The following is a 21,511-nucleotide window of genomic DNA, read 5'->3' on the forward strand; positions in this document are numbered from 1 at the left end:
AAGTGTGGGAGGGTCACACTCGAATAGGCAATAAAATGAGCATTTGATTTACTGTCAATTGACCTTATCTATGACGTCAAAGATAACGCCATATAAATCACATACTTCCGGTGTTCTGTCAAGTTGTGCCACTTTGTCGAAAAAATGCCTCCAGTTGTGCGTTTCCCATAAAATATAGCCTAACTCAGTATTATTACGCATTGTAATTATAAAATCAAGTATGTGCACTGTATGTATGGACAAGGGAAGCATGGATTTAAATCCATTATAGCTTCCTTATTAATATATTACATGGGTAGCATATCTCGATAGGCTGATATTATACATCAAAGTATGCTTCCCTTATCAAATCATGCTTCCAGTACAGACCCATGCATGTGTTTGCTGACAAAAACATAATAAAAAAAGATAAGAAATTACTCACCTGAACATAAACTCAACAGAAAAGGAGCATAGATTTATGGGCGTGGAAACACATGACAAGCCTGTGGGTCTGCGCATGCGCAAAACCGCAAACTAGCACACCGTTGCGAAGCACAACTCGACAGAACACCGGCTAATATAACATTTTGATTAAGGTGGGGGAAACAGTGCCTTTGCCTTTACTGGATCTCCGCTGGTATGGAAGGTTACTTGGAGCTCCACTTCTTCTAATTTAAACTATTTTTAAATTCTATATTTTTTAAATACAGCTGACACGATAGTAGATCGTAGTTACAGCTCATTTGCATATTTAACCACGCGCTCTTGACGCAGCGGTGTGGTGCTCTAACAAAGATGATCAACTAAGAGCAGCTGCATGCCTTAAGACTCAGTGACACGTTCATAAATCATCTCAAGTACACAATCGAATAAATATAATATAAGAGTATAATAGAAATAAAATAAATAATAAACAATCATATAAATTAGAAGTCAAGCAAATACATGAATAAACATTTTATTAATTCCCATAACGCTTAAGGGAACGGATTGATTTTCCCTGAACGTTTTATTATATCGTTATTTATTTTGAAGAACAGATCAGTCAGTAGCACTCCCAGTTTCAGACACCAGAGGTCCTCAGCCACCGAATTGTTCCCATGACAACACTCATGCCCGACTTGATTCCCCTTCCACAAATGACCTCCCCTATAAATAAACATTTTCCAACAACACACAGCTTTGGAAAGCATTGCTAGTAGTTTATCCTCTGCAAGCTTGAGCCTTTCGCTGCTAGTTACTTTTTTAATTACCTTTTGCTAGCCTTTTTTATGTTGCTTTTTAATTTAATTCCAGGCCACGCTGTGCTTTTTTTGTTACCTTTGCCCGGAGTCCTGCTGATACTCAGTCATTTTACTAATACAGCTCCCCATCCACCCATGTAACTGCTGGAACACAACCAAGCACCTTTGTCAATGTTGATAACGCTGCTCATGTGGTTCAACTAGATGTAACTTACAAATCTCTTCAGGCCAATATCAGGGTTTTCTATTACACAGTTCCTTGTATATTCACTTTTTTACAATCTGCCTTCCCATCAGATGATGCAAAAGCTACTCATGGACTCATAGCAATGCGGACTGCTGACTCAAGCAACTCACAAACCTACTCTTCTTTTGAAACACAGTTTTGAGGATTTTCTGACAGGATCTGGGAGAACAGCTGCTTCAGCTAAAGGGGGGGGGGTGACTGCAACTGACCATATTCTCTCATTTCATATTCTAGCTGTTGAACGAGGGTAAGATGAAGGACACTCCATCTCTCAGCACAGTCTCAGTGATACCAATACAGCTGAATTGCCATGCAAGGATGATCAGTTGTCTTTTTCACAGTTTATCCATTTGCCTATTAACATCGATAACATGTGATGGACAACATGTCTTGTGAAGTCTAGAGCAAATCACACAGCCATGTTTAGGACTGCCACAAATACAAAAAATATTGTTTTTGAAGATATATGAATAACCATCCAAGTGAGACTATGTGTTTTATTGGGACAGACTGCAATTTGTATTCAAATGGCCTCCACAGCCACCAGATCTCGATCAAGTAGAGCATCTTTGGGATATTGTGGAACGAGCCTGCTACCCATTCAGAGTGCTAGTGTGATAAGACTGAGTCCTGGATATATGAATGTGAACTGACCTACCAGTCCACACCAGAGGAAGACTCCACACAGCTGACCGGCCTATACGTGCTGGCTTGAAGGCAGCAGATCTCAGGCCCTTGGTCAGTCAACCCGACTGATTACTGCACGCTGCAGGCTAAGAGCCTCCACAACGAACACACTACTCACTGTGGGATTTGCATTCTGTGACATTGTGTCAACACGGGCAAAGTGTAAATGGCGGAGACAGATTTATTTATTTTTATGGCAAAAAATTGTTTGGGAAAGCACGCAAAGCTGTGAGGAAGGATAACTAGGCATCAATCTACAGGCTAATGTGAAGCACTGGACAATGACTCCTGGGGGGGTGAAAAAGGGAAAGGTGAAATATGGAGCAAATTATGGGTGAGTGGGTGTTTGAGAAAGGGGGAGAGTTGAGAGACGTGATAGGTGATTGTGTAAGTCTTGTCTAGGTGCTGACTAGGACACAGTCCTCCTTTATAGTTTGGAATTTACTTCTGTTTTACTGTAGAATTGTAGCCATCTGCTATTGTAATTTTGTGTTATGTTAGGTGTTCAAAATCCGTTGTGTGTAAACTTTTGTTGTGCTGTGGGAAAAAACATCTATTATCGATGCTGGATGAAATCTATTATTGCTTGTGTGTTGGAGGTGTCCTTTGTCGATAGCGGTGGAAGGACATAGTAGATCACGTGAAAGCCTTACAATTTTGACACAAAACACTCCCACGTATAAGACACGAAAGCGCGCCCCCGCTGCTCGCCGCTGGATACGGTTCGGTGGATCTCATCAGTTCCTGCGTAGCCCGGGATTCGCGCTGTTTACTAGCAGTTTAAATATGTTTTCATTCGCGAGTTTATTCAAAGACTTCGAGCCCATCCGAGAGGCGGTCAGTGGTAAGTAACATGTTGCTACATGTTAAAAAGCGCACAATTTGGTTCTAATCCTGCAGTTGGGAACTTACTCAAGCTTAAACGTTCTTAGTGTTATGTAACGCAGCCATTAGCCTAATACCGATAAATCTGTTGAGGGACACAGTACCTTCGATTTGCGTGTAGACTGTTTTATTAATAGCAACAAAAACAATAATAACAATAATACCTTATTATGAATATACTCTATGTAAAGTGACAGCGTGGAGCACTGACAGGTGTGCAAATATGGACAGCTTTCACTGATTTATGTGAAAATTTATATTACCAGTTATATTTCCATAGTTCAGTATTGTGTCTTCGTGTGCAATGGCATTTTTTGGTTGTTTAATTAAGTTAAGGGTACAGTCATAAATGCTTCTAGACATGAATAGCTATGTTTGGAAGTGAAGAGGTTTACACACGTTTGTGTGTGCGTGCATGGTTTTGTGTTGCTTTGCTATTTTGGGGAATAGTTGTGAGTGAAGATATTAAGTCATAAAATGTTAATATGTTAGTATGGTAGAATGATACTTCAATGGATCTCCTATTTGTGAATCTGTTTGTTGGGGTAGTGTGATTGTTTTAGTGTCAGTTAGGTGTGTGTTTGAGGATGAGTGTGAACAGGGATCAGGAGAGTTCACGAATTCTACCCCCATGCAGCCTGGACCTAAAACAAAACTACAATGACAGCACAGGAAAAGCACAGACCCCAGAATCCCCCAAGACCATGTCGTCTGACCTCAGGCAGGACTTCAACATGATGGAGCAAAGGAAGAGGGTCACACAAACACTGCAAAGCCCGGTAACACACACACACACACACACACACACACACACACACACACACACACACATACATACATACATATACATACATCCCTATATACACAAACACTGCAAAGCCCGGTAACACACCCACACACACACACACACACACAAACATGCTGTAGATGTCAGGTGCTTCTCACGTACACAAACAAAACACAGTAGTCCAGCAGCACACACACACACACACACACACACACACACACACACATCATTACTGTATGCTAGAGAAACCCACGCTAGAGTTTGATTGCATAACATCCAACAAGTGGATATCCATCACCATGGCAACCATGTGGAGGGACTTGCAGGAATGCTGGCCTTTCCCCAGATGAACAGCAGTGGAGGTGGGATCGCTCAGCACAGCAATAGTCTGTTTGAGTTTTCTTCATGCCGCATCCGGGCCTGCACCATCTTAAATGTCATCTAATCTTACACACATACCTGAGTTAGCTTCACACGCTAGCGTCAGGACCCCACTGCACAGCTCAACTGGAGATCTGTGAAACAGCTCCTGATTCTGTAGAGGGTAATGCCTGGTGACCTTGGGAACACCTCTCCTCCCAAAACTCCTCCCTTCATTTCCGTCTCACATGTTCAGCATTTTGCTTCTGCCGTGAGCTGCTTGACACACGGGCTTATATCCAGAACTTACACAGGTGCTTTGCTATCTCCCTGCAGTAAGTCAGTGTAAGTGAATTTTTTGCCATACTATTTTTTCATCTAAGTAATGCAAAGACAAGTGAGTCATTCTTTAAGTGAGTCATTTGCATTTTAAACAACTTTGATTTCTTGAAACGAAGCATCGTTTTTAAACATCAGTAATCGCTAACACCTCTCTAGACCAGCATCTGCAGCAAAGCCATCCTTCTGGGGAAGTTTATTCATGCTGGCAAGTAGTTCAGTACATTGGAGAAGCAAAGAAACAACACTGATAGGTCTAGAAAACAAAAAAACAAATTTTAAACATTTCCTTAGTGATAAGGATTACAGTACAACATTCATACATTTTTAAAGGTAGTTTGTGTGTGTGTCAGTTCTTCAAGGATAAAATGGATAAAGGATAAATTAAGTGTTTTGAGAGGAACTGTAAGTAAATTGTGTGTGTGTGTGTGTGTGTGTGTGTGTGTGTGTGTGTGTGTGTGTGTGTGTGTGTGTGTGTGTGTGTGTGTGTGTGTGTGTGTGTGTGTGTTCAGGTGTTTAAGGATGAGTTGGAGTGTTTGGTGAGGGAACAGAACTCTAAATGCAGTGGATCATTGACTCTGAGCCACATTGCTGACCTCATCATCAACAATACACTCACTCATAATACAGCACACAGCTATAATGGTGAGTGCAAACACACTCATATGCACACACATATATTTAATTCCAGTCATGGAAATACTGAGATCAAGGAACGTAAGTGCAGGGATACACAGAAAGAGAAACACGCTGAGAAATAATAATAAAAGATACGTTATTGTTTCTGATCCAACTGGCTCACATATAAATTGTCTATATGGCCATACAGCAGACCTTCCTGTTCTCTACAGAACTCCTTCATCACTGTGGAGGAATCCTGGTCCTCCCAAAGCTTCTTCCTTAATCCCGCCCAGGAAGTTTTTCCTTTCCATTGTCACCTTCAGCATACTGAATAGAGACCCGTGTATTTCTAAAGCTGCCGTGTGACGACGTATGTTGTAAGAAGCACTATATAAATTATCTTGACTTTGGAAAAATGTGAATGTATGTGTGCCTGCAGGTGTCGGCTCTGTGAGTCCGGTCAACGATGTGTGTGGGTTGGAGGGGATCTCTAAAGCAGAAACACAGAGTCGCTGCAAACTTGCGAGTCTCTACCGTCTATTAGACCTGTACGGATACGCACAGTTTACCAATGCCTATATTACTGTGAGTATGCTCACATTCATTTGTGCTCTTACTCACATACATATTATACCTATACATCACTTTTATTGTCATGTCTCTCGTGGTATGTAAATACACAGTGTGTAAATACACATTAAATACAGATATATTCATAGTAACATACACACTGTTTCACTCTCTGTTTCCAAATGTGCAAGCTATAAATATATTAGCTGTGAAATATACAGGTGTGAATATTTCCATTAAAGTATAGGCACTTAAATTTGCAGTAGAGGATATACATGGGATAGATTCTATTCAAATATATAACCTTTAGAAATGTATAAGATATAGTTGTATGTCCAGGTGTGGATATACCAGAGTTGCATGGTATGATTAGTTCAAGATTCTAAGATGATGTATTGTAGTATACACCAGGCATTATGGAGGTAAAGAGGGAGAAAAGGTCAGTGATGGTGTGCAGTACTGAGCTGTATAGTTACAGTCCTAGTACAGAACTGTATAGTTACAGTTCTATACAGCAGTGAACTGTATAGTTATAGTTTTAGTGGAGTGCAGGTATGATGTGAACTGTCTATAGAGATCAACATGATGATTCAGGTGAGAGTGATGGGCCATGGATTGTTATTTGCTGTTCAGCAGTCTGATGTCCTAGGGGAAGTAGCTGTCTCGGAACCGACTGGTTCTGCACTCGTGTGTCTGTGCCTCTGCTACTTGGCAGCTGCAAGAATAGAAAGTGGTTTGGGTGGCTGGAGTCCTTCATAACCCTCCTGGTCTTCATCTGCCGCGGCTGGTGTATAATTCCAGGAGCTTTTCGAGCTGAACCCTGGTAATGTGCTGGGCTGTGCACACTAGAACAGTGCAGTTACTATGTTGTAAACCAGTCAATGAGAATCCTCTCCACGTTGCAGGTGTAAAATATCCAAAGGATGTGGGAGTTCATATCACACCTTCTCAGGCGTCTAAGGTAGAAGAAGTGCCATTGTGCCTTTTTCACTGCCCATGTGGTGTGTTCTGTCCATGTAAGTTCCTTTGTATGCGAATGTTAAGGAACTTGAAACTGCTGATCATCTTTACAGTGATAGGGTTGGGCACTCACCCCTGCTTCCTGTAGTCCACTACTAGCTCATTGGTCTTCTTGGTCTCCATTTCCAGTATGCCAACCTCCTGTATATAGTTTGCCTTTTTGTTGTTGAAGATGAAGCCCACAATCATCGTGTGCAAATTTAATGAGGATGTTGGAGCTTTGTCGGGCTGTGCAGTCGTGGGTGTACAGAGACTACAAGAGAGGGCTGAGCACACACACCTGAGGGGCTCTGGTTTTGAGGGTCAGTGAGGAGGTGGATCTGTGGATTTGTTCTTCCAGAAAGCAAATGCAGTGACAGGTAGTGAGGAGCCAATGAAATCTCTAACCAGCCTTTTGAAAGAGTAACTGACCACCATTTAAACAAGAAACACTGGCTGTCTTTGGAACAGGGATAATGGTGGCCTTCAGGACCAGTTATTTTGTGTGTGTTAACACACTTAACGGATCTGTACGTCAGCCATGGAGGCAGAGAGTGAAATCAAAGTGTGATTTGCCTCAGTGCAAAAAGTATTTAGCTCATCTAGAAGTGCAGCACTGGTGTTAGGTGTCATCTCTTGTATTTAACCTCTGCTGCATGCTTCTCACAATGTGACCTTTACAGTTCAGCCATGGTTTCTGTTTGGAGTAAATGTAGATTTTTCTGAATGTCTGATTAATCCAATCACTGCCCACACCAACGAGTCTGCACACTCATATTGTTGATATTGTTGTTCAACACTTCCCAGAATACCTACCAGTCAACATCTTGGACCACAGTTCAACCAGCAATGGACCTCCCTGATAGTGGGCAGCTTCTATTTCAACCTCTGCTTATAGGTCGACAGGAGCAGGATGGAGTGATGTGATCTGTCCAATGGAGGTTGGGAAAGGGCTCTATACACATCCCAGAAGGGGTGTAGCAGTGATTCATAGTGAATGCTCTACGTGTGCTGTGATGTGTCATATGCTGAAAGAACATGGGAGCAACTTTCCTCAAGTTCACTTTGTTAAAGTCCCCAACAATAAAGGCAGCCCCAACCACCGAATTATCTCGTGGTAGCTACAACAGTCTGCACAATATAAGACATTCACGTTCTGAGGAGCAGAAAGACATTTCTCTGAAAACATATTCCACCTACCTTTGATTTTCCCAGAGGTCCTTTGTTTTATCTACACAATAGGGAGGGCGATTAGTGCGTCGCCTCAGCCTAACCAAGAAGTCAGTTTCTCTTGTCTCTTTTCCAGCATCTACGCTGGTTTCTCGGGCTGTCAGCTCGAATGAATCGAACTGGTGTTTAGGTGTTTGTGACTAATGGATGTGCATAGACACAATTGGCACAAAATGTGCTGAGAGCTGTCTTCAGTTACCTTTAATACCCAATCCAGCCTAAAAGGCATGATTATTAAAGGACAAATAATTCCAGGTTTTTCACAATTGGCATTTTCTTTATTTTCTTCAACAGGCCATCTACAAATGGAACAGAGGAGCTCAATGTATTGGGCTTAATGTGTTAATTTGAATTGAAAAGGGGTATCATAACAGAGAATGAAAAATGTATCCATCTTTTGTCATTCTGTGACATGCCTATGAGGCTTAACATCTATAAAACTATTAACATTTTTGTTTTAGTAAAATTGAAAGTTATGGGGGTGTTTAGGGAGAGTATAATTAGATCTAATCCAAACTATTATATCATCTCATTATGTCATCTTTTTTCTCATGAGCCATTTTAAATCTGACCCTGATCACACTTAAATGAAATGAGTGCATTTCAGCAAGAGTCATTTTTTTATCTAAACCATTTGGATGTCTAATATGAAAAAACACCCAGGTCTTAATTCTTTTCTCTGAGTTTTGAAATGGACTGAGCCTGTGTGCTATGATGCTGTGACCAATAGCATACAACATAAAAGCTTCAGTTACCTATATATCCAGCATAAAGATCAAATTGTCTATAGAACAAATGCTGTAACCTTACAATTTAATTGTTGCTTTCACTTTCAAGCACTTTTAAAGGCACAATGGTGTTCCTCAATGGAAATTTCAAGTACCTCATTCATGAAGGGATAAATGTTTTTAATAACCAGTGCAGAAACCTGGCCTGCCCAAGTCCATGGTGTACTCCACACCTGGTTGGTCTCCAAACCTCTTTACAATCTGTGGTTTGAAGTATTGGAGACATGAGATGGCAAAGTTCAGTTTTGCATGTGTCTGTGACATGAACACTATAGATGGTCTGGATATACTAAGCATAATGGCCAGAAGGTTTTGGTATATTCTGGGGATAGTTGTAATGTTTTGTAATGATAAAACTCTCTATGAAAATTTGGATGTTGTTTATAACTTCTTTGTAGTTGAGAGTCAGTGTGCCTATACTGGTACAATGAATGTTTACTAAACCGGTCCATTTGATTGCAGGTACGTTTAAGTAGAGAGCAGGATCATGTTCTGATTCTTCCTCGAGGTTTATCCTTCTCTGAGGCTACGGCAGCTAGTCTGGTGAACAGTTATAAATATTATATGCAAATAAATATACAGGTATCTAAATAAGACCTGCAAAACTGAAGGGAACTCTAATATTGTGTATGTTTGTAGATGAAGGTGGATCTGATTGGACAGGTGGTGGAAAACAGCTCAACTAGACTGGATGTTAATGAGCCAGCATTTAAACTCCATGCTGTGGTCTACTCTGCTCGTCCTGATGCAAAGTGTGTTATACACACACACACACCTTCTACTGCAGCTGTATGTACACACATAAACATTTCCTAAATTCAGACACTTTCTTGAGAAAAACATTTTTGATCAGTGTACATTCTGTAAAATAAATGCTTGTAAACTTGATAAGAAATAATGAACTATAATGACAATTATTACATCAGTATAAATATGAAACATTTGCTATGCTATGCATTAAACTTTGCCTACTGCCACTGCCATACATACACACACTTACTGTAACTAGATATACTAAGTTACAATATGGACAGAAACACTTTTGTGATTATATTGCTACATAAGTTTAGGAATGGTGAGGCAAGTTTGATTGTATAGTACTTTTCATACACAATGGAAAGCAATTTTTTACAATTGCATTATGTCTTGAAATATATTTAAAAACCTGATTACCACATGATGACAAAAGTAATAGTTGGCATTATTTTCCCTCACAATCATGTATATATCATAATGCCCATAGAATGTTAAACTGGGACACATTGGTCAGAATGTTTACAGCACCTCATATTTCAGGGCTTCTTTGCACATTTACAGGCCTCTGATATATTAATTCAGTGAAGCCTGCATTCAGCATGATGGGTATTGTTATTTTATAGGTCTCTTCTATGAAGTGTGGCATCTTGCCTATCTCCCATGAAGCTTTGTTACTGGGGGAAGTGGCATACTTCACTTACCATGGTGATATAGAGGATGGGCAGGAGAGGGTGGACCTTCAGAAGGCCTTGGGTCCAAATGCCAAGGTAAGTTTCAGTGACTGTGAGACAGTCACCATTAAAACCTGTTACTAAATACCTGTGAATTAAAAGATGAAGTAAAGTCTGAACACAAAATCTGAATTGCGTAATTTCCCTCAGGATCAGTAAAGTGTTATCTTTACTTAATGGGTCTTCAATTCTTTTTTCCATGTGAATTTTTCTTTTAAAACAAATCAAGATTTTTTGCTCAAATCTTTTGGTGTTCAGAATCAAAATATCCTCATAAAATCATATACTGATATATGATTTTACGAGGATATGATAAATGATCACATGTATGTTTCATGACTCATACCAGTAATAATAAATAACCATGCATGTGTGACTTGTATGGATTTGTATTGACTAGTGCTGCATTATTACATTAGTGCTGTGCAATAATTTGAAGAATTTTAAAACAGTTAAGCATTTGGATTTGAATAATGCATGCTCAAATGAGAGATGCATAAAATACAGTTTAATTAATAATTGAATAATTTAAATGATCATTTTCAGTACTGCATTTGAATTAGAAAAAAATGTTTGAATATGCTGACCTGTAAATACACATTTTATTTAAACTAAGCATTCGTTTTGCATGTAAGGGTTTGTGTACAATTCTACACATTTCTACACAGATTTGTGCACACATATCATTGATAATAGAGAGCTATATATTGTAATGATTCACATTGAGGATCGTCATCTGGAAATTATTGGAAGAGACTGTTGTACATGATTGTGTTGCTGTGTTCAGGATGTGTGACTGGTGCAGTAAATGTGTGAATGATTTTGAACTGTTGCAGGTTTTAGTGTTGAGGAACCATGGCATTCTGACTTTTGGAGAAACAATAGAAGAGGCCTTTCATTACGCATACCACTGCAAACAAGCCTGCGAAACACAGGTGCCCTGTACACACACACACTCACACTCACACACACACACACACACACACACACACACACACACACACACACACACACACACACACACACACACACACACACACACACACACACTTGTCAAGGCAAAATCATTTGGCCTTTACTATGGAGTGCTTTCTTATAAATAACTTCTGTTAAAAACCAATCTAACAATTCTATCATTTCTATCTGTAAAATGATATTTGAAGGAATAACATCCACTTGGAGTATATGCTTCGGACTCCAATGTGTGTGCCCAAAATGCTGGTTTATATTTAGCAGTGTCTGTGTGTGACATGCTGAAATAAATTTGTTAGTGTTTCTGTGACAAAAATGGTAGATTATATTTAGCAGTGTATCTTTGTGACCGAAGTGCTGGATTATGTTTAGTAGAAGCAGCTGTATTTGTAGGTTTAAATAAAAATTTGAATCTGACAGCATGTTATATGTTAAATAGAAGATTATAAAACATGAGATAAATACCGGTATACAAATGAGATATTCATAAATTTCAGTCCAGTCAAGAACTGCATTTGCTATGTGCATTTCATTTCTAGTAGAAACATCTAGATTATAGCATATGAGATATTTTATTAATATGTTTATTAAGCAGAGCACTAGACACGATTGTCTTTTGTACTATTGTACTCTGTAGATGTAACTAGTACCTAGGACCTAGTACAGCAAAGTTACTATGTACAGAGTATCTGTACCTAGTAACTGTAATGTATTGTCAATTGTAATTGTTTAGTCAATTGTAAATTTTTATCCCCCACTCTGTAATCTGTAATCTTGTAATCTGAAGTCAACTCAATGATTTACCAAAGTCCTGCAACTTGTCATATATTATTGGTCTATCCCATCTAGATGCTTTTAATATACCTTTATACTGAAAATGCTTACACTGTAAATACTTGTTACACTGCAGTGATTCTATTAGAATTATAATTATATTAGAATTCTATTAGAAACCCTTGACAGTGAGAAGGGTTTTTGCTCCATGTATTTCTATCTGTCTTGTCTTTTTTCTGTGTGTAGGTGAGTGCGCTGTCGTGTGCAGGTGGTGTTGAGAACTTACATATGCTGGACAGAGAGTGTGTTCGGCTCCCTCCCGTGCACCCTGGTGGAGAGCTGGAGGATGGACAGATCAGGTGGAGTGTGGGGGAGGCGGAGTTTGAGTCCCTAATGAGGATGCTGGATAGCTTGGTGAGTGACCTCTCACTTTTGCTAGTAGGCTTTTCTACGCACACTTACTACAGTGTGTGTGTGTGTGTGTGTGTGTGTGTGTGTGTGTGTGTGTGTGTGTGTGTGTGTGTGTGTGTGTGTGTGTTTGCGTGTGTCTGTGTGTGTTGTGTGTCTGTGTGTGTGTGTGTGTGTGTGTGTGTGTATGTGTGTGTTGTGTGTGTGTGTGTGTTTGTGTGTGTCTGTGTGTGTTGTGTGTCTGTGTGTGTGTGTGTATGTGTGTGTCTGTGTGTGTGTGTTTGTGTGTGTCTGTGTGTGTTGTGTGTGTGTGTGTGTCTGTGTGTGTTGTGTGTGTGTGTGTGTGTGTGTGTGTGTGTGTGTGTATGTGTGTGTGTGTCTGTGTGATATTGTTGCTTCTTAATCTGCTAGTGCACAGATTTTTATACTCTTCTTGTCACCAGGGTTACAGAACAGGTTATGCCTATCGCCATCCTTTACTTAAAATGAAACCTACTCACCATAATGATGTGGAGATCCCAGCAACTGTTACTGGGATAGGACAGGAGGAACAGGAAGTGTTTCCATGGAGTTCTTTCACATTATTGGGTCAGAGGCGGGACAGAGGAAAAATGCGATGGCTCAACTCCCCCAACAGCTACATGAAGATGGACGTCCAGGAGAACTCCAGCAGTGGAAGCTTCAGTCCACGCACCCGCACCGTGGTACATACACCACAGCACACACACACACACACACATCCATACCACACATTCACATACCACATCACATATACATACCTACACACACACCACACATACCTCACATCCCACACATCTGCACACAAAAGAAACTTAATTTGTTTTAAAGTGAGCTGGAATTAAGGTTGTTGATGTGAGCTATAACCTGCTGTGAGTTTGTTGGCATTCTAATTCTCTTAAAATCTCAACTCATTTTTAACTCAAAGTTCTCTAGCACGCTGCCTTAGTCTGCCATTCCTGTTCACCCCCACTGTTTCTGGCTTCACACACTATCAAAACTGGTACCAGCAAATACTGTGTGAACTGGGCACAACTGAAAAACTCCCACAGCTTTAAATTCAGGGAGGTTTTGGTGTAGACTATCAGAATGACATTGCATTAGTAACTCTAGTGTACTGCATTAATAACTATATAAAGTATAGAATTTTCCTGATTGATCAGTGATGTCTTGATTCGACTTGATTCGACCACTGATATGCAAGATGTAGCAGCTTTGAAGATAACCTTTACATTGACCAAAGGTGAAGCAGTGGGGAGATTTCTGATAACTACAGTTGTGGTGATAGTGTAGGGGTGTGAAATGAATTCCAGTAGTGCTAGACGCCTTATTGGTTATTGGTTGGTTGTTTGATGTTGCAGTGGATGAAGTCGGGGGAGTCAGGCAGCTGCATGGACACCCCAATCAAGATTGAGGACCCCAACCAATTTGTTCCTCTTAACACTAACCCAACAGAAGTTCTGGAGAAACGAAATAAAGTGAGCATGTAATATAGGGTTTTATGTAGGGATGCACTGAAATGAAAATTCTTAGCCGAAACCGAAAACCGAAAATGAGGAAACCAAAGCCGAAAACCGAAACACCGAAATACATTATGCCAATTATTAGTAACATTGGATTTATGGCTAACCTCACTAAAATCAAGGCATTGCTATTCAAAGAATAAATCAACTACAAAATTTGATTTGAAAATATTTATTTAGCACTGACATTACAGTAATGCATATTATAAAGTAAAATTAGTGGTGGGCCGTTAACGGCGATACCGCTGACAACGGCCGACCACTAATTAAATTAAACTCGCTTGCAGACCGTTTTTATCTGAGAGGATAAATATATGTATTTTATACGAGTTAAATTTAATTATAACTGACTGGCCTGAAAGATAAATATAAATTCTCTCATAAAAACGTGACGTGAGTTGCAACAACATTAAACAGCTCAGGTAAACACACTTCTAAGAAATGTCGTCTGCTTGGCAAAACATAACGGGGCTCAATGTGCTCTATTAGCCTACGAAATCCCTACGACAGAGAACGACTGATCGTCTAAGGCAGGGGTCGGCAACCCGCGGCTCTAGAGCCGCATGCGGCTCTTTGGCGCTGCCCTAGCGGCTCCCTGGAGCTTTTTCAAAAATGTTTGAAAATGTAAAAAGATGAGGGAGAGAAATATATTTTTTGTTTTAATATGGTTTTTGTAGGAGACAAACATGACACCAACATTCCTAACGTTTTCCAATGCTGTAAGAATGTGTAGAATAAATGAAACTAAATTTCAACGAAGATTTGTGTCGTAGCCTGCGACGCACGTTTCTATTAGCAGGGCGAGATGAGGCAGGTGGCTGTTGTAAACACACCGGCGGCGAGCTTGAAGACGTCACTCGCCAGAAAGCTCAACTTGGCCAAAGCCACAAATGGAGCGAAATTGAAAGCCTCCCAACACCCGAGAAACTTGTCTATGACACACGAATGCTCTTCCTGACAATTATAGGAACATGAAGACATGCATTTGGGGTATTATCCATCTTTGGATCAACATACCTGTGCGAACAGATATTTTCAAACATGAACTACATCAAATCAAAATATCTCACCCGCCTCACAGATGAGAGTTTGCAGTCCTGCGTCAAGATTAAAGTTACATCTTACATGCCCGATGTTGAGAAGCTGACCGATGTCCGAAAACAGAAGTCACATTAAACGGGTTGTTTAGTGCCCAAATAGCCTAAGGGGCATGTTATGCACGTTCCATTTTGTTGTTTTGTCGAATCGTAAAAATAAAAATGACATCAAAAATCAGATTTATTTATCAGGGTTGCCAACTCTCACGTATTGAGCGTGAGACACACGCATTTGACCGTCTTCACACGCTCACACGCCACACAACCGATTTCTCGTTAGTTTATTTACCTATGTAGTTTATTTACCTCTGATCCACATCTACGATTCATTGAGTTACTAGTTCGCTCTGGCGCCAACCACTGGATATCGCGATATAATACTTAATTTGTGTCCATTATACACCCCGCTCGGTAACAATTTATGTTCGCCACCCCCTCCAGGTTCAAATCTCACTCCAAGTGATCTTGAAAAGTTGGCAACCCTGATTTATTGAATTTCTTTAATTTCATCAAATCAATGAAACATAATTCATTAATATTGCAATGAAGTTAAACTTGAGGCGGCATCCTACAACAGAGCAGTCACGTAGTGCGTCGTTCTCTACAGAACACACTGCAGGGAGAATAAACATTTAATCATGAATGCTCATTACGTATTTGTAGCTACTTATTCATTTTGATGGTAGGCTAATATAGATACATACAGCATGTGTTGCCTTCATTATAAGGCTTATATAAGGCTTTTAATTTTTGCGGCTCCAGACACATTTGTTTTTTGTTTTTTTGGTCCAATATGGCTCTTTCAACATTTTGGGTTGCCGACCCCTGGTCTAAGGCAACGAGTTCCATAATTTTTGGTGTAATGTCCTTTTGCCTAGGTGCCATCACTGGAAAACTTTTTTGCTAGCTTTATCCAAATAAGCGCGTGCAGGTGGCGATTTTTGCTTGCGTCATCACAGCACATTGTTTCGGCCTGTTGTTTCGGTGATGAAAGTATTTAGGCCGAAAACCGAAAATGCAAATTTAAGCCATTTCGGCCGAAAATTTTCGGTGGCCGAATTTTCGGTGCATCCCTAGTTTTATGGGTAGTACTATAGGGTATAATTCAACAGTCTCTAAACATTTAAACAATGGTATTTATGTTGTTTTAGATCCGAGAGCAAAACAGAGTGGATCTGATGACAGCTGGCCCAAAGTCCCAGCTTTTGGCTAATATTGTCATAGACACACCCCCAGGACCTGTAAGTAATAACAATCAGATAGGACACATTAAATTTTTTTTAGCTGTACTTGAAGACTAGGCAATGTTATTTACACAATTAGTGGCTGGCCCCAGTGGTTTTAGGGCCCATTGCCCATTAAAAATCACAAAACTTTCTATATTATTTCAATATAAAATTTACTTGTGATTTATGACATTGTTGTAGTGCAACATTTACATTAACACAATGTCATGCACGTCATGTTTCTTTGTAGGCTTTTATCTATGAGGATGAAGAGGCAACATCATCTCTACCACCCAACCCATTCAGCCAATCAGAGACTGAACTGCAAGAATATACACAGACTGTTGAGAACAAACTTAACCAATCAGGTACTGCACACACTGGGTATTCTGTACAAGCCTTCCCACAATCACATATATGCACACATATGCATATAAACACATACAAAAAACTGGCCAGTTTATTTTCAGATGTTTCTGTTCTTGTTTCTGGTTGTGTTAAAAGGTGCAGAAAGGATTTCTAAGAATAAGGATTTCTAAGAATGCAGAAAGGTTGACTGAGGTTAAATCCAGTTGATTTATGTAAAGCAAAAGAAAATCCGGTTGTAATGTCATCTTAAAGCATACACTGTTATACTGTATAAATAGCGCATGATTAATAAATGTGCAATTATTATTATACAATGTTAACACATCATCTTGGTTATTATGAATTGCCTCTACCATGATTTGTTAGTGGGTATTTGTCAAATACTACCCAGTAGATTGAAAAAAAACATGGCTCAGGTTATATTCGTACATTTTTCTTGGCGTATAGAACCGCTGTTTTTAATAAGATTTGATGCACAGATAACCTTAATCTAGAACCAACAACACGTCTGGAGAAAAGTAAGCGATAAGTACATGGGACAATCAGGGAGAAATGGACACAAGTAAAACCATCCGAGGCCGGGAATGACATGATTGGTCGAGGGCAGAGACAAGGATGAAAACAAAAGCAAGGAGCACATGGAGCTGGGTGCCATGGGAACCACGATGTGACAGGGCAAAACTTGATTTATTAAAGATGATGATTTATTAAAGATCAAAATGAAGTCTGTGCCATGAAGAATGGCCATGTTTGAATACTGTTTTAATAAGTATGTATAGGCATGTGTTAATTAGATTGTGTTCTCTTGCTCATTAAAGAGACTGATGATGTCACTGATGTAGATGAGATGACCACATATGATGGTTCCACCATCTCCCTCTCGTTCTCTCCTCTGAAGTGTTCTGACAAAGAAGGCAAAACTTTTTTTTTCCTATTCTACATCATTCATGGCAGCTGATGTTTGGTTTCAAGAGCCTTTCAATTGTGTTAATCCTATCAAAAGTATTTACATTTAACACAAAACTATTTATTATCCTTTTCTTGATATAGCTTATTAAATACTTAATTTACCCTTTCATTCTCATTCCAGACACACTCCTAGATCTGCTGCAGAATGGAGATGATGACTTGCTCCCAGATGATGACATTGTTCTTCAGGCCACTGAGCTCGACATCACAAAAGAGATGCAGGTTTCTATAACATCCACAGTTGCTGACAACATACCTGATTCAGGTCCCACTGGTACCCAGTCAAAGTCCCCTCAGAAAAAGAAAAAGAAATTCCGTACTCCATCTTTCCTGAAAATGAGTAAAAAGAAAGAGAGGGGGAAAGGAAAAGAAAAGGAGAGTGTAAAAGTGAAAGAAAAGGAGAATATGACTGAAAAAGAGACAGAACGAGAAGAAGAAAAGGAAAAGAATTAAAGAAAAAATGAGTGAAAAAGAAAACTGAAACTAAAACTTGAGATGAATGGCCTAGCAGAATGGACTGTGATGTTTTATGGGTACATATTAAAGCAATGACAAACCTGCAAGGCTTCGGTTCTATACTCAGAGAACAAGCCTGAAAGGCCATAGTTCTATACTCAGAGAACAAGCCTGAAAGGCTATAGAGAATTTTTCTTTCATCCCTTTTGTTCCATATTTGATTTTATAACAGTCTTATTAAGAGCTCTATTGTAATTGGTGTAAAATTCCACTGATAGTCATTTTCAGCTTTAGTTTACATTACTACATTACTATTAATATTGCTCTTGTGTGCAAACACTCATACTGATATACACACAGACAACATGTATGTTGGTGGTTCTGTGTCTAACAGAATTAAGTGCTCGTTCAGTTACTCCTGACTCTACGTTATTGCTGGTTTGTACATTTCTATGGGACACTGAGGGTATATTTGCTGCTTCTGTGAGTGACACATGGAGTGGTCTTGTGTTCAAGTGAAGGGGAGATTGGGGAGGTGACAATTGCAGTAACTATTTTTGATACTCAGAAGTTATTCTGTATTTCTGAATATTGAATATTGAATATTGAATACTGGTAGTGTGTTATACTGGCCAGTGTGGGCTTTCCAGTACAACTGTAATAGCTGCCATAGTGTGAAAACACTTCTCTGACATCATCCGCCATCTCTGACATCACAGGCCAGTATCAGGGGTTATGAACTGGCTCCTTACACAGAGAACCTGGCTTCTCTGTTCTCGGCAGAACTTTTAAAAAACTTGGGACATGTTGGCTGTAAGCATAAAGTGCTTTTAAAAGTAGGTTAGATTCAGAGTACCAAGTACTTTTGTGAAAGCAGGTCTACTACAGTATCTACTTTTGTGTAAATGCACTGGATGCTTTTCCCTATATTATAATCATGCAGTTAGCTGTGCTTTGTATTAAATGCCTCCAGTAATCATAGCTGATGAAATATTACCTTTGTAGGTGAGTGACTGTTGTAGTGTGGTGGTGACGTGTACATACAGTATCTCATAGCCTAATTGCAAGTGTTAATATAGAACTACAGCATTTAACAATCAGTCATCTAAATCAAACAGAGCAGTGCAGAAGAGCTAATTCCCTGTTTAAAGGAAACTGAATACAGCCTGCTCCATGCCTTTGGTTTGGATTGATATATATACTCTAGAGATGAACCAGTCTTAGGTGCAAACTAACTTTAGATATAGGAGTTAGTTATCTCTCCAAGCTATTCAGACCTGTTTAATTTCCTTTATTATTTATTTGTACCTTTTTTAATTTAGGTAATGACATATTTAGATTTCATTTCAGTTAATTGATTTGGTTGTGCCAAATCATCTCATAGCTTAATCTGATTTTAAATGTGTCCAAAGTTGACCTTTTTAATGCATTGATCATATCACGGTGTTAACCAAACTATGATCTCTTACATGGCACAATGAACAGTTCAGTTGGGTATGGACAGTTAACTACAGCAGCTACAGCTGTAAATGGTATAAGTTTACATTTCCTACACAATAACAAAAATAATGTGATGCCATAGTTTGTTCCCATCAGACATTAAACCCCAATAATTGCCTGCAAGGACCTGCAAGAACCTTGTTTAACATCAGTGCCAAAAGTCAATGATCTAGAATGCTAATATTCCCTAAAGGTTGTCCTTAACTTATTACACAAGTTTGAATAAGAAAAGCATTTGAAGAAGGAATCTGCTAGAAAACATTCCAACACAAAGACATCAGTACCACCACCAAGTGCAAGTTTTAGTGTTAGTTCAATCATTATCTGAATGATCATGCAGTATATTCTGGAAATTCACCTTTGAGCTTATCATAACCAGTAGTAGCAGACTCTTTAACACTGTATATGAGGGTTAGTGGAAAATAAACTAATTTTAATGTCAATGGTTACATAGGCTTTTCCTGCCCATCAAGACCATGGGATCTTTTTATATATATTACCAGTACAAAACCAGTTTCTAAAATTAAGTCTTCAGATATGTTTTGTTTGCTAAATATAGTTTTATGAATATGACTGTGCCAGGCTGTCATTGTAAATAAGAATAGGCTCTTAACTATTTGCCTGGTTAAATTAAAGGCTAATTTATTACACAGAAGAACTAGTGTTTTATCTGTGTATTCAAGAGTCTACTTAAGGATTTCAGACCTCTGCAGGACTTTCTAACCCAAAAGATCAGAACCAGCAGTGGCATATGCATATAAAGGGTTATAGACCTGATCAGAACCAGCAGTGGCATATGCATATAAAGGGTTATAGACCTGATCAGAACCAGCAGTGGCATACACATGTAAGGGGTTATACACCTATTCCCTTGGATGAAGAATTTGTGCTGTTCTTTAAAATGTTCCTCTTGACTATTTTGTGGTAAATCGAAACCGTAATTGTTCCATCCTTTCTGCGAACTCTGCTCATGTAATGCGACTAGGGTCCATCTGTTCCTGCCGTTATAAACAGCAGCTCGTCTGAAAGAGACATATATCTTGTATAACCTTCACATCATCTCCATCATTTAACAATAAAGATAAATGAACTATGTGTAGCAGGAAGAAGTGTTTTGTCATAGAAGGCAGGAGTGTCCCTCCTATTGCTTCATGGCCCACGCACATTAATTTATCTTCCTGGTTTACATGACGGCTTTAAACAGATTGTTTTCGGCCTACTGTGTGATGGGTGCTTGAACTGTCAGGTGTATTTTATCACTTCTGAAGTGGTGAATAGTGAAATGGGCTGAATGTGTTTGAAATAACAGGACGTGTGTAGTCACAAGTGTTACATTCACAGGTGAGCTTTTAATACTTCCCTGCAGACAACCACCTGCCAATAAGTCTGCCAGTGGAAGACACAGATTGCTCTGTCAATGTATTACCTATATATTGTACCTATATATCTTCTTGTATCTATTTGAGGTATTTTTGTATTTAATGCAATTGATAGTTAATTCAGTAGATAAAATAATTTTAGAGCTTTTAATTGAATTGTAATGCAATAAAGATATTTAAATTAGTGCTCTCTTCTTGCAGTTTTTCTTGTATTTGAAATAAACTTGGTTGATTTTTTAAGGCACATGTCTAAACTTTATTTACAACTTAAAATATTTGCAGCATTAGACTTTATGTAGTGAAATGACAGCACATATATCACAAATATAACATTCACGGGTGAGCTTTTAATTAACGTGGCATGGTTGTTGGTGCCAGATTGGCTGGTCTGAATATTTCATAATCTACTGATCTACTGGGATACGCACAACCATCTCTAGGGTTTACAGAGAATGGTCTGGTAGTTCTGTGGGTGCAAATGCCTTGTTGATGCCAGAGGTCAGAGGAGAATGGCCAGACTGGTTCAAGCTGATAGAACGGAAAGAGTAACTCAAATAACGTTACAACCAAGGCATGCAGAAGAGCTTCTCTGAA

The 21,511-nt window shown here is 39.2% G+C and overlaps 1 protein-coding gene across 2 annotated transcripts; it reads left to right on the plus strand.

Moving 5' to 3' along the window:
- Positions 1–2,837: 2,837 nt before the first annotated feature.
- On the plus strand, positions 2,838–21,157 carry add3b (adducin 3 (gamma) b). 2 transcript variants are annotated; one of them, XM_076978318.1, is made up of 15 exons: positions 2,838–3,004; positions 3,595–3,824; positions 5,044–5,176; positions 5,592–5,737; positions 9,202–9,282; positions 9,379–9,528; positions 10,119–10,262; positions 11,063–11,161; positions 12,219–12,386; positions 12,824–13,084; positions 13,760–13,876; positions 16,170–16,259; positions 16,495–16,612; positions 17,432–17,527; positions 17,704–21,157. In XM_076978318.1, the coding sequence occupies exons 2-15, from the start codon at positions 3,633–3,635 to the stop codon at positions 18,033–18,035; spliced, it is 2,127 nt and encodes a 708-aa protein (XP_076834433.1). In that variant the 5' UTR covers positions 2,838–3,004; positions 3,595–3,632; the 3' UTR covers positions 18,036–21,157. The 2 variants fall into 2 exon arrangements, with proteins under 2 accessions (XP_076834433.1, XP_076834432.1); XM_076978317.1 differs by lacking the exon at positions 17,704–21,157 and having other exon boundaries at positions 3,683–3,824; positions 17,432–17,636.
- The last annotated feature ends 354 nt before the right edge of the window (positions 21,158–21,511 follow it).

The sequence above is a fragment of the Brachyhypopomus gauderio genome, chromosome 17 (genome assembly GCF_052324685.1).
Source record: "Brachyhypopomus gauderio isolate BG-103 chromosome 17, BGAUD_0.2, whole genome shotgun sequence".
NCBI classification, from domain to species: domain Eukaryota; kingdom Metazoa; phylum Chordata; class Actinopteri; order Gymnotiformes; family Hypopomidae; genus Brachyhypopomus; species Brachyhypopomus gauderio.

What these genes read in the sequence shown, in the direction of transcription:
- add3b (XM_076978318.1), top strand. Translation starts at nt 3,633, where the DNA reads ATGAGTGTGAACAGGGATCAGGAGAGTTCACGAATTCTACCCCCATGC. An exon ending in CACAAACACTGCAAAGCCCG is followed by an intron (nt 3,825 to 5,043) that starts GTAACACACACA and finishes GTGTGTGTTCAG; the next exon opens with GTGTTTAAGGATGAGTTGGA. An exon ending in TAGACACACCCCCAGGACCT is followed by an intron (nt 16,260 to 16,494) that starts GTAAGTAATAAC and finishes GTTTCTTTGTAG; the next exon opens with GCTTTTATCTATGAGGATGA.